The following is a 23,221-nucleotide window of genomic DNA, read 5'->3' on the forward strand; positions in this document are numbered from 1 at the left end:
TATTGAGGGGAAGCCTGATTTCTTCAGAGATCAATTATTTAATGCAGGTCTAAAACATAGATATCAAACAAGACAGGTAAGCTCAGGTGATTTGGAACTTCCAAAAACAAAGTCAGAAGTACTTAAAAAAACAGTTATTTATAGAGCCACCCAACAATGGAACTCATTATCCGCAAATATTAGACAAATTAAGAGCAAATATGTATTCAAAAAAGCTATTAAACAGATATTAATGAGAGAGATCACACAATTAGAATGATCAATATGTTTTTGTACATGATGTTTAACCAATGTTCATTGGCATTTTAATGTAGCTTAGTTTTGGACTGACGAGTGTCAGTTGTTGTTTGTATGTATATTGTATGTTGTTTCATGTTGTGATGTTTTATGTGGACCCCAGGAAGACTAGCGACCACGGCAGCGGAAGCTAATGGGGATCCGAATAAAGAATAAAGAAAGAAAGAATAGCGCCACCAGGAGGCGTTTTTTTGCAAAACCCATTTTCTGACAGTACTCCTACAGATTTTGTCCAAACATCACATTATACGGTACACATTATCTCTATAGTCATGTGATCAAGACGGATCTGTTTGATTTTTCATATTCCATCCCGATTGGCTAGGATTGGCTTCCAGTTTGCAGGAGTGGTCCATTTTGAACAAAATGCCTCAAATCATGAACGCAGCGTGCGGAAAAGCTTTCGCTGAAAATAGCCGATCGACAAGCTCACATTCTGTGCTTGTCGATCGGCTAAATTTCAGCAAAAACTTTCCCCACAATAACAGAAAAGTTATAGGGTTTAAGTGGATGGAGGCCAAGGAAAACCATCTGCCCTGCATCTTTCACATCAGCCTTTTTAGCGCCACCAGGAGGCCGACTTTTGTAAAACACATTTATTATATTACTCCTACAGATTTTGTCCGAACATCATGCAAAGCGGTACAGATTATCTCTCATGTGATCAATACGGATCTGTCCGATTTTTCTCATTCCATCCTGATTGTCCAAGATTAGCATCTAGAGTTTGCAGGAGTGGTTTGAACTAAATCCCTCAAATCATGAACACAGCGATTCCACTCACCTCTATAATGACTGATTGCTGGCCCACAATAACCTACCTGCCCTGGCGGAGACCTGTGCGGGGGTCATTTCTGGTGATAAGCTTAGACTTTTTACAGGGGCCAGTTTCGAATTGCAGCCACCTGTAAGTGCTCTTGCTTAGTTTGGTATAATTGTTTTGTTTCTTTTGGTATAATAATCGTTTGGTATGTTCATCTTTTATTCTAACTTGAAGCGCGACTAGCATGACTAATTCATTTGCCTTATGTGGGGAACAAAAACAATGCAGCGCCAAGCTGCCAACCAGAACCCACTACCGGAACACAATTTTTTTTTTTTTTTCTTTTTATTAAACCGGATCACATCGGCCAGTTTGGAGTTTCCTAGTGCATTGTGGGCATCACTTCCTGTCGATTTGATCCCTGATACCCGATCAAATCGACAGGAAGTGATGCCCCATGCGTCCATGCCCTAGGAAACGTGTGGATACAGTACTCAGGGCTAGGAATCAAACCTGGGACCTTCATGCTTTCCAGGCAGGCTCTCTACCCATTTAGCTGCCTTCTTCATGTGAGAGAGTGATCAACTATGTAGCTGAAATCATCTGTGATCATATCAGCTGGATGGATCTGATGGTTTCCATTGTAACACATGTTGCCATTACCTAATTTTGATGGCTGATGTCTGCTCAATGATGACACTGTCTCATTCACTCCACATCCCTGTATGTCAGAGAAGAAAAACGTTCAACAGTTTGATAAAGTGTCTGTCTACATCTCAATCTATCTACAGTATCTATATCAATTAAGTCAAATTATTTAGACTACCTTAATTACTAGGAATCATGTATTTTATGTTGTGGATTGCTTTTACTATCATCCCGCTATTAATCAATATATAAACTGGCTACGACACATCAAAGCTGACCTATTCGAATATTTTATAAATATAGTGCAGATACAGAGAACTTTCCATTACTGTGAATTGGCTTGTGGCTGACACCTAAAAATGATTCAACAGTGACCTCTAGTGGTAAAATCGTAAAACATACAGAAATATTAGATGCAGACATTTTGACCAAGGGGTTACATTTATTTATTGTGGAATTATTCCTCCTCCCTCAGCCTTTCCCCAACATGACCAAGTATCAAAGAACAAAGATCATGATAATTACAACCAGCCATTAAAGGTAGGGTCAGTGATTTAATTTTGTTAAAATAAGTGTTAAATAGCTCTATATTCTGATAGTACTCATTGCTATAGAGTGTGTGTTCAGTAAAAGGAGTCTCCCATGTCTCTCCAGAGTCCAGCTCTTAATTAAACAGAAAATGCCTTTTCAGTGCTCTCTCCTGATTGGCTTAAATATTGTCACCTACCTGAAATATATTCTCTTTACTAAAGAGCTGGAGAGACCCCTGTGACCGAACAAACGCTCATTACTATCAGAATATAGTAGGCCTACTTTAACCTTTTAACAAAAAACTAAAAAACGAAAAAAATATCACTTACACTTACCCTACCTTTAAATTGTAAAAATAAGCTGTTCAATCAATTTACTGGTAATGCAACGTTTGTAAATAGGATTAATTAGAGTGGGTTGCTCACACAAAGCACTTCAGACAACACTACGAGTCATCTCTCTTACTCTAACACTCAAACGCTGTCACACTTGATGCAACAAAACAGCGGAGCCACAGTAAGCCGTGTAAAAAACAAGTCCTTTTCCCTTTTTCCACTTTTGAATTTTATTTTGAAAATCAACTGACCGAATTCGGGTCACAGTGACCTCTACAGGCAAACAATTTGATGTCATTACGTTTGACGTAACACGTCATATAAAAATGAAATCGAAAGTAAAATATGCCGTTTGTGCTTCCATTAACGACGAAGGAGCAGAAACTTTGTCGCTGACTTTATCCGAATTCAGTGTCTGATGTCTGTACCGTGAAATAAATGTGGATCACGTATTACATCCACATCTTCCTGGTGACCAGCTGCTGCACATCTATGACAGGTAAAACGTTGGCTAAACATATTTTAAGTTTTAAGTTATCGACAGGGGCCAGGGATGGGCTACCCCCCGAAAAAAACTAGAACACAACATGTTGTGTAGGGTATGTGAATAAATAATTGAATATGTTTTAACGTTGTTTTCTCTAGCTAGTCGTTTTTATGTTTTATTTTTAAATTGAAAGTGTAGGCCTGCATATCTTTTCACTTTTGTCAGCTGCTGACAAAAGTGCGCTGAAACGTAAGGGTGCGTACGGAAATGCGCACCGGGAGCGCACTCGCCTATTAGTTTACTATGGGCTGAAAGACTGGTGATGCGAGGTTAACTAGCGCTCAGTGCTTTCCGAACGCACCCAAAGCATGACCCAAAGTCACGAAGCTGACTCAGCATGCATGTAGCCTAGCTTGCCAACTCTCACATGTACAGATTCAGATTTCAAATATAAAGTGCTTACCCCCGAGCCACGGATGTTACAAGGCGATCCGGACCACGATAAGTACCCGTATCTCCCGTATTGTTCAATAAAAAGCATTTTAATCCCATCGCCGGCCATTCTTCTTCTTCTTTTTTTTTTGTTTAATGTATCGGAGTGCAATACACCTCCCAACCTTTAGTGTCGCATGGTAGAAAGTATCGGAGACAATTTGGAGAAAATGGCCGGCGATCGGATTAAAATGCTTTTTATTGAACAATACGGGAGATACGGGTACTTATCGCGGTGCGGGTCGCCTTGTAACAGATCCGTGGCTCGGGGGTAAGCACTTTACATTTGAAATCTGAACGTTTATGTACATGTGAGAGGTGGCAATGTAATAGTAGGATACAATACAACCCTCGTAGATGTATTTATGATTCTGACGTTTTCAATCTACGAGAGTTGTAGGGTTCACACCCCATGGTGACATGGACTTTCTGCACTATGCCCCGCAGATACTCCAAACGTGTTCAAATTGAAAATAAAGGTGCTTACCCCCAAGCCCCAAATGTTAACTGTCTCTACGTGGTAGTAGTTTAATGTAATAATCCATATCTTTCAATAAAGAAGTGTTTTAATGCCGTCTGTGGCCGAACACCATTTTCCCACCCTCGTTTACTTCCTGTTTACATTTAGTGTAATTCTGGGTTTCACCGGATGCGCACCGTCACTACCCGTCACTACCGCCCATTAGGAACTTCCGACAGAATCGGCCACAGACGGCATTGAAACACTTCTTTATTGAAATATATGGATTATTACATTAAACTACTACCGCGTAGAGACAGTTAACATTGGGCGCTTGGGGGTAAGCACCTTTATTTTCAATTGTACACGTTTGGAGTATCTGCGGGGTATAGTGCAGAAAGTCCATGTCTCCATGGGCGTGAACCCTACAACTGTCGTAGATTGAAAACGTCAGAATCATAAATACATACGAGGGTTGTATACTACAGCTAGCAATGTAACAAAAATCGTACACTGCTATAAACCAGGGGGACTCGGCACCTCATGTGAACCATGGCTAGCATGTAGCCATGGTTCACAAGGCGCTCGTGACTCGTGTTCCTGGTTTTTGAAAAAAATACAGTTAGACCCGTGCGCCTTAACTCGTAACATCTGACTGTGGCCGGTGGGTCAGTGCTTTATATTTGAAATCTGAACGTTTATGTAGATGTACTGGTTGTAAGTACCCGTATCTTCCGTTAAGTTCTATTGTTCAATAAAACGTTTTTTAATCCGATCGCCGGCCATTTTCCATTAAAATTGGTATCCTGACGTGAAAATGTATTTTCTGTTTAAGAGCTGGAGAGACAGGGGAGACCCATTACTGAACAAGCACTATTATAGCAATGGTTACTATCACAATATAGAGCTATTTACTTAAAAATAAATGATTACATTTCTTACTGCACCTTTAACTATTGATCAAATGACAGTGTCCTGGACTTGTTTGAAACGTATCCCATATACACATACATACTTATGTGTAATTAGTGATATGAAGTTAAAGGTTTTGTACAAATAAACAATATACAATTTGGGCATTATAGCAGATGCTCTTATCCAGAGATAGATACAAAATCTGAGTAAATTACATGAAATCTAGTCAAACAACAATGTCGGTCAAGTAAGTTGAGTGCTAAGAAAACAATTTACTTTACTGAGTGAATTTAGTGCAACAAAGTATACCAGATAAACATCAAACATAGTGTTATTGACTCTTTAAAGTCATAATGAGTAAAATGTTCAATTAAAAGTTATTATTGATAATCTTTCACTGGTATATTTTTCACAATAACCATCCCACATAAATGTGTTTTTGACAACTTCTCTAAACACCATTAAACAATGTTTTGCCAAAATGATGAAGGCACCAGAAATGTACAGGAAATGTTCTTGTAACTCCCATCCGACGCATGTAAGACTCGGGTTCCTTGTACTGGTGTTTATTCACTTCAAAACAACGTAGAACTGACAATACATACAGAAAAGACAAAAACAAAACATCAACTTGGGCATTCTGACATTCACAATAATATACATGACTTTCACATTAAGACTCACAACAATTACTGACCACTTTGCCTGCTTGCACACGAATGGGGGGGGGGTGCTCCTTCCATTCCGACATCTCGCCACTCCGACTAGTGGCTTCCGCGTGCGGTTAGGGTTAGGGTTAGGTATAGGGTTCATTAACGTCGGAAAGGCGACATGTCGGAAAGGCGAAATGCACCCGAATGGGGGTGGGGATCGACTTGGATACTTCAGTCTTTCTGCAAAACCTTTGCTTTTCTCTTCTTTATTCTTTTATTTCACTTTACTTTCTTCTATTTTACTTGAATGTCTTTCTTTCTGTTAAACTCTCCTTCTCTCCTCCTGCTCTCCCACAGTGGAATGAGAATGCTGCTCTCTTCTCCAGCACAACAGGTGTCACAAACATACTTGATTACAAAAAACACAGCTGTAACAAGTGACACCTAGTTGGAAACCTCCAACACATAGAACACACTTGGAGCGCCCCCAAGAGACATAAGTCAGTCACTAAACAACAAATACACAAAAATAAAACAAAGACCTGATGCCAGCAGTAACAGTTTTTATTTATATATTTTACAGTTAATAAATGCAGTTTCTGACAATGTGTTGTTGCTTTACACACACTGTACAATAAACAGCAGGAGAAGCAGATGAGAGGGAATGGTGCAGCCTAATAGGCCTTTTATGAGCCAGGAGAGGGTAGATAGAGGTGGAGTCAGAGGAGTGCAGTTGATGGAGGAGGGATAATAGGTTAATTGGTAGCGGATGATAAAACAATGTATAAAATAATGTGGAAAACAACACCTATAGCATCTGACTAACAGTGTCATGTCCAGGGCGTGGCCCGGGTGTGGCGACATGCCACCCTATATTACACACTTAGAATTGGAATTGCACGTTGAGAGCGCACACCTACTACTCCCGAGTGAAAAATGAAAAGCCTGCATGGTTTTCTGACAACAATTGTAACAAAACAGGGTTTTAATCATATTTACACAGGCGCGCGGGAAGTACTTAATAGCCAGGGGGGCTGAGCGTCGGGGGGAATCCGCTTGACGCATGCGCACGCGGGTCGAAAAATGTGTGGGTTTGGGTGGGTTTTGGCACTTTTTTTCCTTTACTTTATTTCGGTTTTAGGCTTAGGGTTAGGTTAGGGTTACGTTATTTAATTCTCGTTCTCATAAATAAAAAAAAAATTAAAAAAAAATCCCTTCCCATCACCAGGGGGGCTGTAGCCCCCCCCCCCCCCCCCTTCCCGCGCCACTGTATTTACATGACACAGATCGTTGGGATGAATTAACGTTCATTTTAATGCATTTCAAAAGAAGAAAATGGAGAACGACTTCCATACATTGACTGATATCAAAGCCATCTGACCCCATCACCAGAGCGCTCTGAAATCAGAGCAGATGAGCAGATTCTCACAGCATATTTAATGCACCCAAATATTACATTTGTTTTGTACCACTCTGTTGTGTTGCCATTGATAGGTTTATTCATCTTTTAAATTAAACATTAAACACAGGAATGTAAGCCATTGTAGGCCTAATGTTACTAATTAAAGTATGTATGGGTAGAGAATACAAAGATGGTAATTCATTTAATGTTGTTCCGGCAGTCACAACTGCATGTGCACCCATGCGTGTACGTAAGTGTGCGTGCCCTACTTGTGCTCTATCAGGCGACTCCGGTCAGAAATGTCTGGACATTCCACTGCTGCTGTGCTGTCTAAATAAAATGCCAGCTAAATAACATACATCTATATAATTAAAGATTAACATTATTACACTAAAACCATTTTTCTTTCTTTTAAGGAAAATCTAAGGTGATCGGGTCCTCTCAGGTCGTGGTGGCCAAAGTTGGGGATGATGTGACCCTTCCTTGTCACATTGAGCCACCTGTCGATGTGACCAAGGGGACGGTGGAGTGGTCGAGACTTGACTTGACACCAAGGTTCGTACACCTCCTCCAAGATGGACGTGAGAAGCGTGATGTTCTGAACCCCTTGTACAAACAGAGGACGTCCCTGTTTGTTGATGAGCTGCCTCATGGTAACATCTCACTGAAGTTGTCCAGGGTGCAGCTCGAAGACGAGGGGACCTTCACGTGTTTTCTTCCGACCCTGAAGAGCAGCATTTTGGTCCATCTCATCATTGTTGGTAAGTTGTAGTTGTTAAAGTATGGATGGGAAACAACAAGGAAGAAAAGAGCAGGACAAAATAATTACACTGGTTTTGTTTTTGCAAGACTTCTAAAAATGTTAATGGAAAAATCCCGTACACCTCATGGTCATCTGTATGACAAGGCAGATCCTTATCCCATCTTGGATGGCTTCATTAGCACATTTTCCTTTATTAAGCCATCATAGGCCTACACTCTGGCTATTTAAATGACCTTTTTTAATTTGAAAAGTTCATACAATCTCCACTTCCTGAACCACTTTTTCATCCATCCACAGAATTTGTGAGGATGGCTTTTAGTTTACTTAAGTAAAAGTATCAATACTGCACTATAAAAATACTCTGTTACAAGTAAAAGTCTGGAATTCAAAATGTACTTGAGTAAAAGTACAAAAGTATTGGCATCAAAATGTACTTAAAGTAAAGAAAGTGCTCATTATGCAGAATGTGCCATTTCAAGTTTTCAAATGTATAAAAATCTTTTGAAAATAGCAGATCTACAAGCTCACAATGTGTTGCGATGTGACACATTGTGAGCTTGTAGATCGGCTATTTTCAAATGGACGAAATATATACAGGGCTGAAGCAGTGGTGGAAAAAGTACTCACATTTTTTACTTAAGTAAAAGTATCAATATTGCAATGTAGAAATACTCTGTTACAAGTAAAAGTCTGGAATTCAAAATTTACTTGAGCAAAAGTACAAAAGTATTGGTATCAAAATGTACTTAAAGTACCAAAAGTAAAAGTACTAACATGTTTGAAAATAGCAGATCTACAAGCTCACAACGAGTCGCGATGCGACGCGTTGTGAACTTGTAGATCGGCTATTTTCAAATAGCCTAGGTGTAACATACTGTAAGTCTAAAGTGGTTAGTGTATGTTTTATAATATACTAATTTATATCTGTAAAGTAACTAGTGGAGTAAAAGTATAATACTTGCCTCTGAGATGTAATGGAGTAAAGTAAAAGTACTGAAAATTGGGAATACTCCAGTAGAGTAAAAGTACCTCAAAATTGTACTTAAGTACAGTACTTGAGTACATGTACTTTAGTTACTGGGCTGAAGTGGTTAACGTATGTTTTGTAATAATAATCAAAATCTACAAAGTAACTTGTAACGTTTTCAAATAAATGTACTGGAGTAAAAGTACAATATTTGGATCCGAGATGTAGTGGAGTAGAAGTTAATCGGAAATTGGAAATAGGCCTACTCAAGTAAAGTACAAATACCTCAAAATTGTACTTAAGTACAGTACTTAAGTAAATGTACTTAGTCACTTTCCACCACTGGTTTTTATTCTATGGTAATTAATGTTCCATCACTCTTTAATGCCTTGAGGAACTTCTGTAAACACCTCCGTTCTACTGTAAGACTGTGTTCAGTCTATAGGATCTACAGCAAATCTAGTGTTTCGCACAGGATCTTTTTAGACTATGGGGAGTGCTGGGAGCTTGTGGTGTGGGACTTGTGCTCAGGCAATCAAAGAAACCTAAAATGTCCGGCACTGTTTTTTACTGAACTAGTGGCTTAAAAAAAAGGATTGTAGGAACCAAAGGGTGACGTCTCGATCCCTTAGTCCATATTTGTTTTACAATCCATTGGCCCTATTTTCTGTCAGCACAACCCTCTACTTGGCGGACTGCGACGGCCGCACAGTCCACAAATTATATTTTCCCCCACGCAGAAACATGTGAATTAAGTATTATCGTGATTGATATCAGAGATTGTATTGGCGAGTACTCGGCCTGAAAGAAATTATCCTGCTATCTAGTTCTTATAGATAGAAAGCCGGTATCAGAAAAAACGGTACCGGCAAGTCATACTAACAAATAATCGGGAATCATAATTAGACAACAATATTGCAACCGGTGCATCTCTAGTAAGCCAAATTCCAATACCGAAAATCTCGGCCACTCGCTCACTCCCACTCGGTCACTCCGACTTCGAACCGGAAGTAGTCGCGGTCCAATTGTTCATGTGCTTCTTGGAGGAGGCGAGTGGAGTCGAGTGGAGTCGCCGAGGAGGCTCTCCACTTCCGCATTGAGCGAGTGTACATCAAGTGTATCCTCGACCACTCTCAACAGCTCCTCCGCGGCAGACTTCCGCATCACGTGTACACTTTTTTTTGTTTTTTTCCCCTTCTCCCGTGACGTTTACATGGTCCTCCTCCTCCACATGTGCCGAAAAGACCGGCCGCACCCCCCCCCCCCCTCGCCGCCGCCGCTCACTCGTTGCGCATCTCACACACACTCACACACACACACACACACACACACACACACACACACACACACACACACACACACACACACACACACACACACACACACACACACACACACAGTGTAAAGTAACTGAAAAGACCGCAACAAGCCACTGGCTTTATTGCGTTGTTGAATGATATAAAGCATAATACAATTATACATTGTAATATATTGTGCACACTTTCTGTCTCAAAAGCTGTTTCTATTCGTGCATGCCTCAATGCAGTACACGGACTACTATAAATGACTGAGACAAAGATTATGTTAACATTTTTAACTTCTGGGACGAAGAAAAAGAAAAGAAAACGGGAGGTGCGCGAACAGCGCGATGGAGAAGAAGGACCCGCCGATATTTAATATTGTTTGTTGGTGAAACAATCATGACTGATACACATGAAAGAAGACCCTTCACAGCTAAATAGAGAATTTTACATTTTAAGAATCGGTTCAGAATTGAATGAGTACGACTATAGTTAAATGTGAACCGGTTTCTGCTATAAATATGCATCCACCGTTCTGCGCGCCCCTTGGCTGCGACGTTTCCTTTTTGCCACACATCTACACTTCATGGAGTACATTTTTGTACTGGGGTTCTGGGGACTGTACGAGCAATAAGAAGGACAGGTCAGGATTAAATCAATAAATGTAAGTTTGCTCATCCTGGCGCTCACTATTTCAGGAATAAATGGCTTTGCACAATAATGTAACTATAAAGATAACGATGTGGCCATCCATCCACATTGATGAATTGTCTATTCTTATATTCTGTATTATTCTATACCTGCATATTATTCTATGCATAGTATATTTTCATCCACGCCTCTGCTGCTCTGGTCCAACTGTCAACTGTGTGAGACGTCATAAGTGATCGCGGAATTTGCCGTCACTTTGAAATGACGCGCTGAGTGTAGTCCGATCCTTTGAGGGCAACCGCTCGACCACTCGTACTCTCAAATAATCCTCGGCTCCTCGCAGGGGCGGGGCTTAGGCGCGAGTGGAGGAAGCGAGGAGAGTGAGCGAGTGACCGAGTTTTGGGGAATGGAATTCAGCTGTAGAGACACAGAGTGAGTAGACAAAAATGGTACCATAATATAATGTGCATTAGTGATGACCAATTATATGAAAATAAGTTGAAATTGGGTGAAGTCGTCCTTTAAACATACCAGAAATTTGGCCAGTACTGTCACACAACATTGAGAAGTCTTCCTCACACCTACCTCTTAACGAATTTCTGTGATAAAAAAAATCCTGTAATCAGCAGAAGTAGGACTGTCAATTCCTTGTGTCAATTGTGTTTTTATCACCAGTTAGGCTAATCAAAGACAATGATTTGTGCTGCGGTCACGTTGGGTCCAAACCACACCTCAGTTAAATGAATCCATACCGCACGCAATTCTGAACTGATTCAGAGAGAGAGAAAGAGATTTCAGTATAGATATCACAGATTTGTCTGTTGGACATGAGCCATTTAGGCAACAGTGATTGGAGTAACGGCCATGCACTTGCATTTGGACATCTCTAATAAAAGGACATTATTAGCCTATATCACATTATTAAAGCTAAGCTCCCGCGTGCTTTACTTCAATTGGAAAGCATGCTCACAGAAGATAGCTCTGCGTGTTGTGCAAATCGTGACAGGGAATGGCAGCCGATACTGGTTTGATTAATGTAACGCCCAAACCACACCCGTGGTACATCCGGCTTTGTCGAGCGTCTACGCGAACACAATTGGCTCGTGTTCGGGTGAGGGAAGTCGGTCGGAGCCCGAACCTCTAGTTTACCAAAACTATGTACACTAGTCCATACCCGTGGGGGGATATGCGCACATGATCTGGCAACCCGGGAGCCATTCATCCCATAGCTCGCGGGGCCATCCCACAGCTGGGCAGCCGTAACCATGGCAACATTCTTTTTACATAAAACCGCTAATAAACAGCTGACAGTTGGGGAAATCGAAAAACGGGCTTCGCTGTGTGCAAATGCAGATCAATTGCTTCAGGCAGTGAGGAGAACCGGGCAGAAGATTTTGGTCTCACCGCACAGAGGTTTGTAGAATTATAGGAGGATTGGACCTTGGTCCTAATCTAAACCAACATGTTGTCAACAAGCAACAACATACAACTTACAATGTCAACAACTACATCAGGTTGTCATTTCTCCAAATGTGAAACTGCCTCTACTCTGGACTCAGAACAAAGGAGAAGGATGTCTTTCTCAGGGCTCCTTGATAAGCAAAGGAAATTCACATTTATCCAGAGTGACTTACTCTAGGACACATGACTGTTAATGGAGATCAGGAAGGAATCAAACCTATGAGCTTTGGGCCACGGGACATAGCTCTAAACATTTTAACACCACTGTTGATTTGCTTGAATTTATTTTACTATATTGACATAACAGTTGTGTCATTGCTCACTGTCTTTCAGAGGCTGACAAACTGGGTGCAGGAGCGATTGCAGCGATTGTGATTGCAAATTTATTCTTGGTAGCAGCAGTACTGGTGGGATATTTCTACTGGAAAAAGAAGAAGCAAACTAGTAAGTCTTGAACTTTGTCTTGCCCCCCCTAGTAGACCAGAGGTCCACGGCGGAGACGTTCCTATAGTTCCAATCACGTCACTTATACAGGGTCATGTGAGGGGGTCGTTCAGGGGCGTGGCTATCTCTCATTCCTGCCGTAAAGGGTATTCTGGTAATAATAATCATAGTACCGCCCAGAAGGGTGAGGCGAGAGTTTGCTATGCACCATAGAGCAAAATAGTATGCACAGAACTATAACACACACTAAACTGAGAAGAATGTGGTTTCTGTCAGATCAAGTCATTGCAATGCAATGGTGCCTTCTCTGGTAGACTATTGGACATTGGACAAGAGTATCCAACACGTATCTACATATAACAAAAAACAAGGTTATACACACAGGATGAATGCCATTTATGATAAGAAGTCCCACCTAATTCTTCTCCCATTGGTTAGGGGATTATTGGGAATAATGTGAATTTGATAATAACACTGAAGGACATAACATGTAGCACTGGCCCTATAGGATACTGGAACGCATCACTGGGGGTAGATCAAAAATAAGCATTCGTCCCCACATGAAACTGACAAAGCATAAATGTCTCATGTTTTTTTGTAACAAATGCACACACAACTGCATCATTTTACTAAAGAAAGGGAGTGATCAGAACATGTAGACATCACACTGGTTTTACACCAAAATACAATATCAACATAAATCACCAAATGAACACCATGACACAACACCATGGCCATCACATACAGGCCCACCACATAATCCGCCAATGCATTCCCATAGTTAAAAGGGATAGTTCATGGATTTCAATCACTGTGGACCAATCATCCAGAGAGCCTCCCATCTACCAGTGGCCCCTGATTGGTGCATGGTGTCCAAGCCACTGTGGACCAATCATGTTGCATCTGAAATAGGATGAGCCTGAGCCAATGTGTAGAGTTTTGTTCATGTTCATCCTCTCTTTTATTCCCTCACCAGATGATCAAGGAAATGTCAATACAGCAGGTAAGTGGTGTGGGTGCGTGCATGGGTGGATTCTATTTCCGATCTGAACAATAAACAAAATAGGAAATTGAAAATGTACATGTTTTTTCAATATTACATTTCCAAAAACAAATGAAAACATGGATAATGACTCGTCTTCTCATTTCTAATATTGTGATCTGATTCTGACTTAATTAATCTATCTCTATCCTCGATTTAATCTTCTTTACACTTGTAATCCTGTGATGTGACAATATAGTTGTCTGATTCTGCTTCTGGTGTTTCAGAGAATACTCCATTGGTGGCCGTTTCATCTACCCAGACTTCAGGTGGGTCTTTTGTTTTATGGATGAACAGATATTAAACTAGGACAATAGTGAAAATAGCCATCTACAAGTTCACAACAAGTCATGATGCAACACGTTGTGAGCTTTTGATCGGTTATTTCCACTATTTGTCGTACAAGGGGGACCTGGGTTAGGAAACTCAAAACAAAAGTCAACAGCAGAGAAAGAAAGAAAGAAAGAAAATGTTCTGTGTTCAACCCGCAATACAGTCTTGGGTTTTGGCACCCACACCCACTTTTGAGCAGATTTTCTGTCTAAAATTAGTTAACTAGCAAAATTGGAGACAGACACAGCCCCAGCGCAAGTATGTCCTGCATTTAGATCATGCACCATAAATAATATACATAAATAGGGCTCTTAAATGTTCTTCTCTCTCTCATGTACTATCAAGTGCCAGAACACCTGATTTCCAGGCTGTCCTGCTGCACTGGAATACTTTCCCTTATGTTGGAGTAGTCTCCTTATTCTGGATTGTGTGGATTTACCTATGAGAACTGTAGATTTACCCTATGTGGATTCACCTTTCCTTCTTGCACAAAGACCTATGGGCGCCTGAGTTTGTCTTTGCATGGGGGTGCACAAAGAGAGTCACGCACGCGCACCTTTTTTATAAAAAATAAAATACTTTTTTTATGGTAATGACTCGTCTTCTCATTTCTAATATTGTGATCTGATTCTGACTTAATTAATCTATCTCTATCCTTGATTTAATCTCCTTTACACCTGTAATCCTGTGATGTGACAATATAGTTGTATGATTCTGCTTCTGGTGTTTCAGAGAATACTCCATTGGTGGCCGTTTCATCTACCCAGACTTCAGGTGGGTCTTTTGTTTTATGGATGAACAGATATTAAACTAGGACAATAGTGAAAATAGCCATCTACAAGTTCACAACAAGTCATGATGCAACACGTTGTGAGCTTTTGATCGGTTATTTCCACTATTTGTCGTACAAGGGGGACCTGGGTTAGGAAACTCAAAACAAAAGTCAACAGCAGAGAAAGAAAGAAAGAAAGAAAATGTTCTGTGTTCAACCCGCAATACAGTCTTGGGTTTTGGCACCCACACCCACTTTTGAGCAGATTTTCTGTCTAAAATTAGTTAACTAGCAAAATTGGAGACAGACACAGCCCCAGCGCAAGTATGTCCTGCATTTAGATCATGCACCATAAATAAGATACATAAATAGGGCTCTTAAATGTTCTTCTCTCTCTCATGTACTATCAAGTGCCAGAACACCTGATTTCCAGGCTGTCCTGCTGCACTGGAATACTTTCCCTTATGTTGGACTAGTCTCCTTATTCTGGATTGTGTGGATTTACCTATGAGAACTGTGGATTTACCCTATGTGGATTCACCTTTCCTTCTTGCACAAAGACCTATGGGCGCCTGAGTTTGTCTTTGCATGGGGGTGCACAAAGAGAGTCACGCACGCGCACCTTTTTTATAAAAAATAAAATACTTTTTTTATTCATTCTTATTTTAGCCCTCAAAATATAACACGTTGGCCACGTTATCCACCTCCAGCTAATGTCAGTCAGTTCTGTTCATAACCAGTGGTGGAAAAAGTACTCACATGTTTTACTTAAGTAAAAGTATCAATACTGCAATGTATAAATACTCTGTTACAAATAAAAGTCCGGAATTAAAATGTAATTTGAGTGAAAGTACGAAAGTGTTGGTACAAAAATGTACTTAAAGTACCAAAAGTAAAAGTTCTGCATTGTGAGTACTTTTACTCACAATTTACATCTTGACGCATTGTAGATCGGCCATTTTCAAATGGCCGAAATGTATATAGGGCTGAAGATCTACAAGCTCACAGAGCTTCAAAAGATTTTCAAAAGATTTTTATACATTTGAAAACTTGAAATGGGACATTCTGCATAATGAGTACTTTTACTTTTTATACTTTAAGTACGTTTTATACTTTTGTACTCTTACTCTTGTACTTACGGCACGGCGGACAATTCTGCATATTGATACATTCTGTAGCCTACTCACCATAGATGTCCCTCCAACGTCCAAACATCACCTAAATTCATCATTTCCAGTTGATAACATACTATCAAAATGACATTTCAACGTCTCATAAATCCTCTGGCTAGGAAGGTCGTACGGCAACCTGAGGAAAGTTCACTTTGAGCTGCATCCAACACATCCACTGCCATTTCCGTCTGCCTTACCGTTAGGCCGCTAGGGGCAGTTGACAATGTATTTTTTATTTTACTTTTTTTTCTGTCTGGAGAGGGCAACGGGTAAAAGGGCAGGTGCTCAAGCCCCCTTTCATGTCTATGTGTGCACATGCCTGGTGGCAGAGTACGATTAGCAAAATGTGACAAAACAAAAAAAAAGATTCTCTATCAATTCAATGCTTCGTGGGGTGAGTAGTAGGCCTAACTGATGGGGGAAAAAAGTCATTTTGGGATTGAAATACTCCTTTAATATAATGATTCTGTATTTTATTCTCTGTTTCCAGTCTTTTTCATTTTCTCTTAATGTGTGGCAACACTCTGTTTATATTTAAGATTATTTAACTGACTATTAAAGTTTTAATTCATGTGATTACAGCCTTGCAGAAGGAGGTGTCGGACCTGAAGACAACGATTTCAGGTGAATTCATCTCACATAAACTTTAATAAACATAAACAAAAAGTTCATAAATGTCTAGGATTCCACTCTAACAGACTTTGGTTACTTTAACCAGTGTACCGCCATGTACCGTCATGTATCCCCATGTATCCCCATGTATCTCCATTTACCCCCCATGTACCCCCATGTACCCTCCAGTACGCCTTGTACCCCATGTACAATGGGGACCTGGGTTAGGAAACTCAAAACAAAAGTCAACAGCATAATAAGCGAACACACATGTTTCATGGACACAACCCACACACTCAGCTGTGCTGCTCATTCCACAAATAATACCATTTGAATACCATCAAACTCAGGAACAAAAGCTTCTCCGAGTTCAGAAAAAACAAAAGTGAGGAGCTACTTGAAAAGTGCAGAAAACTACGAAACGTAGTTACTAATTTGATCAGAAATGCCAAAAATAATTTCTTAAATGAGAACATAGAGGCTAACAAAAGCCACCCACAAAAACTGTGGGAGGCACTAAAACAATTAGGCTGCAACGGAAAAATTCAGACAAAATCTACAAACATTTGCATTATTTCAAGTGGCTTGCTCACTACCGACAAGCAATTGGTAGCGGACTGTTTTAACAGTTTCTTCACCACAGTTGCAACCCAGTTGGTAAGCAAACTCCCTCAGCATTCAGGTCTGTATGGCCCCGACCACATTCAAGCTCACTATGAGAAACTAGGGGCTAAAAAAGATTCTTTCTCTTTCAAACCTGTTTTGACTGTTGATGTGCAAAAAAAACTCCTCGCCCTACAGCTAAACAAGGCCACCGGCCTTGACAACATCCCCACCAGATTCCTCAGAGACGCAGCGGTCTCCATTGCTCCCTTAGTAGCCCATATTACAAACTTATCCATAAGTCAGTGTCATGTCCCACAAGAATTCAAGTTGGCAAGAGTAATCCCTCTATTTAAAAAAGGAAGCAAACTAGATCCTGGCAACTATAGGCCTGTTTCCATCCTTTGTTCCATCTCAAAGGTTATAGAGCGATCAATCCAAGAACAAATCAACAGCTACCTCAGCGAGCGTAAGCTGTTGTTTGAATTCCAATCGGGCTTCAGAACATCCCACTCCACTGACACATGCCTACTGTACTTGACCGATCACATCAAACGTGAGGTAGACTCGGGCAAATACTGCGGCATGGTCATGCTGGACCTCCAAAAGGCATTTGACACTGTAAACCACAAAATTCTACTTGATAAGCTGAGGGCGATTGGTTTTGATTGCACATCACTAAATTGGATAAGATCTTACTTGGAGGGTAGAGAACAAGTGGTTGACATCAACGGAACCATGTCCTCATCCCTCCCGGTGAGCTGTGGGGTTCCTCAAGGCAGCATTCTAGGGCCGTTACTGTTTCTTCTATACATTAACGACATGAATGCTGCCTGTAACTGCAAACTGTTCCTGTTCGCTGATGACTTGGCACTCCTGATTTCGGGTGAGGACAAGTTGCAAGTCGAGGAAGCTCTCAGCTCTGAACTCTCAAAAATCCGTACCTGGCTTACCGATAACAAACTGTCACTACACCTTGGGAAAACCGAATCCATCCTATTCGGGACCAAACATTCCCTCAGTAAAATGAAGGTAAATGACTTCAAGGTCAAAGTCGATGACACAATCATCACTAGCAAAGAAGAGATTACCTATTTGGGATGTATTCTTGACAAACACCTGACAGGTGAAAGCATGGCAACAAAGGTGTTCAAAGGAGTAAACCAGAGAACCAGATTTATGGGCAGAGTTTCCTCTTTTGTCAACCCTCAGGCACTCAGGACCCTCTCTGGGGCCCTGATTCAGCCCCTTTTTGACTATGCTAGCTCCTCTTGGTACTCCAACACCTCAGTGTCACTGAAGACTAAGCTTCAAACCTCCCAAAACAAACTGATTCGACTACTTCTCGGACTGGGGCCCATGACCCACCTCTCTCCCACTCACTTTGCCAGCCTAGGCTGGCTCAGGGTGGAAGACAGGGTTATACAATTAAAAATGGGACTGGTCTTCAAAATTGTAAATGCAGATTTGCCCGAAATGCCCCCTATACCTGCATATCTGTATAAGTACCTCGAAAAAGTTAGTGACACCCACAGTCACAAAACTAGAGGGAGCGTAAACAACAATCTGGTAACACCCACCCATAAAACAAACATGGGCAAATTCTCCTTCTATAGCACTGCCACCAAGGAATGGAATAGTCTAACCCCATCCCTCAAAAAATGCAGTTCGCTGGGCTCATTCAAAACAGCCCTAAAAACTCATCTTTCTGGAGGCCTAAAGAGGAGCTATTACCAGTTTCCCTGTAGACAGACGACCACCCCCCCTCCCCCTTTTTTGTACATACTTTTTATTTTATTTTGCTAATGTTTTTTTTTTGTATATATTTCATTATTTTCTCATGCCTTTTTTGTACATAATGGTATTTTTTTTCCCCTCTGTATTCTTATGTTGATTTTTGAACTGTTTGGTTGCTACTATATATGTCTATGAAATTAATTCAAGGACCCCAATGGAAACAAGCCCGCAAGGACTTTTTTGGCCGGACCTTTTAGACAAAAGCATTATAAATGTAACTGTGTTGTTTTACATTCTTTTGCCTAATAAAAATTTCAATCAATCAATCAAACAAACGGGGCCATTACAAATGAGGCTCCATTTAAAAGAGAAAAACTATTTACAATTTACAATATAGACATTTAGCAGACGCTCTTAATCCAGAGTGATTTCCAGTAAGCAAGCCAACAGTATGAAAGTTACTTCCAAGAAGCATTGTGTTACACCATACATATTATCTCCCAAACTTTTTGTTTTATGTGTAGAATCTGTAGATGGTTCTGTTGAGAATAACATGTGTATCCAGTCCAGTGGCATCATGCCATTTGACACTGAGGGTGAAGGTGGCCATGACCCCCTGATTTTTGGGATGCAACTTTATTTATTTACGTTTTTATTTCTCATTTTACAGTAGGCTATATTTTATACATTGTTATGAACATTTTATATCATCGTTCAAACATACCCCCCCGATCCAGTATATATCATCATCTTATTAATGTGTGGCCGTGCTCTGTTTGTTTGATTTAAATGATTATAAAAGTTTTAATTCATGTGATTACAGCCTCACAGAGTACCATTGCAGCATTACAGAGTAATGTGTCAGCCCTGGAGAAAGAGAACTCAGGTGAGTTCATCTCACATAAACTTTAATAGATGATTCTGCTGAGAATAACATCATGTGTATCCAGTCTTTTTGTCTCTGCCAAAACGTGGCAGAGTACGATTAGCAAAATGTGACAAAAGAAAAAGATTCTCTATCAATTCAATGCTTTGTGGGGTGAATAGGCCTAACTGATAGGGGGAAAAAAGTCATTTTGGGATTGAAATACTCCTTTAATATAATGATTCTGTATTTTATTCTCTGTTTCCAGTCTTTTTCATTTTCTCTTAATGTGTGGCAACACTCTGTTTATATTTAAGATTATTTAACTGACTATTAAAGTTTTAATTCATGTGATTACAGCCTTGCAGAAGGAGGTGTCGGACCTGAAGACAACGATTTCAGGTGAATTCATCTCACATAAACTTTAATAAACATAAACAAAAAGTTCATAAATGTCTAGGATTCCACTCTAACAGACTTTGGTTACTTTAACCAGTGTACCGCCATGTACCGTCATGTATCCCCATGTATCCCCATGTATCTCCATTTACCCCCCATGTACCCCCATGTACCCTCCAGTACGCCTTGTACCCCATGTACAATGGGGACCTGGGTTAGGAAACTCAAAACAAAAGTCAACAGCATAATAAGCGAACACACATGTTTCATGGACACAACCCACACACTCAGCTGTGCTGCTCATTCCACAAATAATACCATTTGAATACCATCAAACTCAGGAACAAAAGCTTCTCCGAGTTCAGAAAAAACAAAAGTGAGGAGCTACTTGAAAAGTGCAGAAAACTACGAAACGTAGTTACTAATTTGATCAGAAATGCCAAAAATAATTTCTTAAATGAGAACATAGAGGCTAACAAAAGCCACCCACAAAAACTGTGGGAGGCACTAAAACAATTAGGCTGCAACGGAAAAATTCAGACAAAATCTACAAACATTTGCATTATTTCAAGTGGCTTGCTCACTACCGACAAGCAATTGGTAGCGGACTGTTTTAACAGTTTCTTCACCACAGTTGCAACCCAGTTGGTAAGCAAACTCCCTCAGCATTCAGGTCTGTATGGCCCCGACCACATTCAAGCTCACTATGAGAAACTAGGGGCTAAAAAAGATTCTTTCTCTTTCAAACCTGTTTTGACTGTTGATGTGCAAAAAAAACTCCTCGCCCTACAGCTAAACAAGGCCACCGGCCTTGACAACATCCCCACCAGATTCCTCAGAGACGCAGCGGTCTCCATTGCTCCCTTAGTAGCCCATATTACAAACTTATCCATACGTCAGTGTCATGTCCCACAAGAATTCAAGTTGGCAAGAGTAATCCCTCTATTTAAAAAAGGAAGCAAACTAGATCCTGGCAACTATAGGCCTGTTTCCATCCTTTGTTCCATCTCAAAGGTTATAGAGCGATCAATCCAAGAACAAATCAACAGCTACCTCAGCGAGCGTAAGCTGTTGTTTGAATTCCAATCGGGCTTCAGAACATCCCACTCCACTGACACATGCCTACTGTACTTGACCGATCACATCAAACGTGAGGTAGACTCGGGCAAATACTGCGGCATGGTCATGCTGGACCTCCAAAAGGCATTTGACACTGTAAACCACAAAATTCTACTTGATAAGCTGAGGGCGATTGGTTTTGATTGCACATCACTAAATTGGATAAGATCTTACTTGGAGGGTAGAGAACAAGTGGTTGACATCAACGGAACCATGTCCTCATCCCTCCCGGTGAGCTGTGGGGTTCCTCAAGGCAGCATTCTAGGGCCGTTACTGTTTCTTCTATACATTAACGACATGAATGCTGCCTGTAACTGCAAACTGTTCCTGTTCGCTGATGACTTGGCACTCCTGATTTCGGGTGAGGACAAGTTGCAAGTCGAGGAAGCTCTCAGCTCTGAACTCTCAAAAATCCGTACCTGGCTTACCGATAACAAACTGTCACTACACCTTGGGAAAACCGAATCCATCCTATTTGGGACCAAACATTCCCTCAGTAAAATGAAGGTAAATGACTTCAAGGTCAAAGTCGATGACACAATCATCACTAGCAAAGAAGAGATTACCTATTTGGGATGTATTCTTGACAAACACCTGACAGGTGAAAGCATGGCAACAAAGGTGTTCAAAGGAGTAAACCAGAGAACCAGATTTATGGGCAGAGTTTCCTCTTTTGTCAACCCTCAGGCACTCAGGACCCTCTCTGGGGCCCTGATTCAGCCCCTTTTTGACTATGCTAGCTCCTCTTGGTACTCCAACACCTCAGTGTCACTGAAGACTAAGCTTCAAACCTCCCAAAACAAACTGATTCGACTACTTCTCGGACTGGGGCCCATGACCCACCTCTCTCCCACTCACTTTGCCAGCCTAGGCTGGCTCAGGGTGGAAGACAGGGTTATACAATTAAAAATGGGACTGGTCTTCAAAATTGTAAATGCAGATTTGCCCGAAATGCCCCCTATACCTGCATATCTGTATAAGTACCTCGAAAAAGTTAGTGACACCCACAGTCACAAAACTAGAGGGAGCGTAAACAACAATCTGGTAACACCCACCCATAAAACAAACATGGGCAAATTCTCCTTCTATAGCACTGCCACCAAGGAATGGAATAGTCTAACCCCATCCCTCAAAAAATGCAGTTCGCTGGGCTCATTCAAAACAGCCCTAAAAACTCATCTTTCTGGAGGCCTAAAGAGGAGCTATTACCAGTTTCCCTGTAGACAGACGACCACCCCCCCTCCCCCTTTTTTGTACATACTTTTTATTTTATTTTGCTAATGTTTTTTTTTTGTATATATTTCATTATTTTCTCATGCCTTTTTTGTACATAATGGTATTTTTTTTCCCCTCTGTATTCTTATGTTGATTTTTGAACTGTTTGGTTGCTACTATATATGTCTATGAAATTAATTCAAGGACCCCAATGGAAACAAGCCCGCAAGGACTTTTTTGGCCGGACCTTTTAGACAAAAGCATTATAAATGTAACTGTGTTGTTTTACATTCTTTTGCCTAATAAAAATTTCAATCAATCAATCAAACAAACGGGGCCATTACAAATGAGGCTCCATTTAAAAGAGAAAAACTATTTACAATTTACAATATAGACATTTAGCAAACGCTCTTAATCCAGAGTGATTTCCAGTAAGCAAGCCAACAGTATGAAAGTTACTTCCAAGAAGCATTGTGTTACACCATACATATTATCTCCCAAACTTTTTGTTTTATGTGTAGAATCTGTAGATGGTTCTGTTGAGAATAACATGTGTATCCAGTCCAGTGGCATCATGCCATTTGACACTGAGGGTGAAGGTGGCCATGACCCCCTGATTTTTGGGATGCAACTTTATTTATTTACGTTTTTATTTCTCATTTTACAGTAGGCTATATTTTATACATTGTTATGAACATTTTATATCATCGTTCAAACATACCCCCCCCCCCCCCCCCCGATCCAGTATATATCATCATCTTATTAATGTGTGGCCGTGCTCT

General features: G+C 40.6%; 1 protein-coding gene across 1 annotated transcript in view; it reads left to right on the forward strand.

Moving 5' to 3' along the window:
• The first annotated feature begins 2,940 nt into the window (after positions 1 to 2,940).
• The window catches only part of LOC311035517 (uncharacterized protein), a 65,448-nt gene continuing 45,167 nt past the window's right edge, over positions 2,941 to 23,221 (forward strand). Inside the window, exons 1-9 of the mRNA XM_084043785.1 lie at positions 2,941 to 3,073; positions 7,400 to 7,744; positions 12,460 to 12,570; positions 13,547 to 13,573; positions 13,840 to 13,881; positions 14,678 to 14,719; positions 16,472 to 16,513; positions 19,665 to 19,727; positions 20,067 to 20,108. Of these exons, the coding sequence (XP_083899911.1) occupies positions 3,013 to 3,073; positions 7,400 to 7,744; positions 12,460 to 12,570; positions 13,547 to 13,573; positions 13,840 to 13,881; positions 14,678 to 14,719; positions 16,472 to 16,513; positions 19,665 to 19,727; positions 20,067 to 20,108 (775 nt within the window). The 5' untranslated portion in view covers positions 2,941 to 3,012. The remainder of the gene's footprint in view (positions 3,074 to 7,399; positions 7,745 to 12,459; positions 12,571 to 13,546; positions 13,574 to 13,839; positions 13,882 to 14,677; positions 14,720 to 16,471; positions 16,514 to 19,664; positions 19,728 to 20,066; positions 20,109 to 23,221) is intronic.

The sequence above is a fragment of the Gymnoscopelus microlampas genome (genome assembly GCF_963454915.1).
Source record: "Gymnoscopelus microlampas genome assembly, chromosome: 19".
Lineage (NCBI taxonomy): Eukaryota > Metazoa > Chordata > Actinopteri > Myctophiformes > Myctophidae > Gymnoscopelus > Gymnoscopelus microlampas.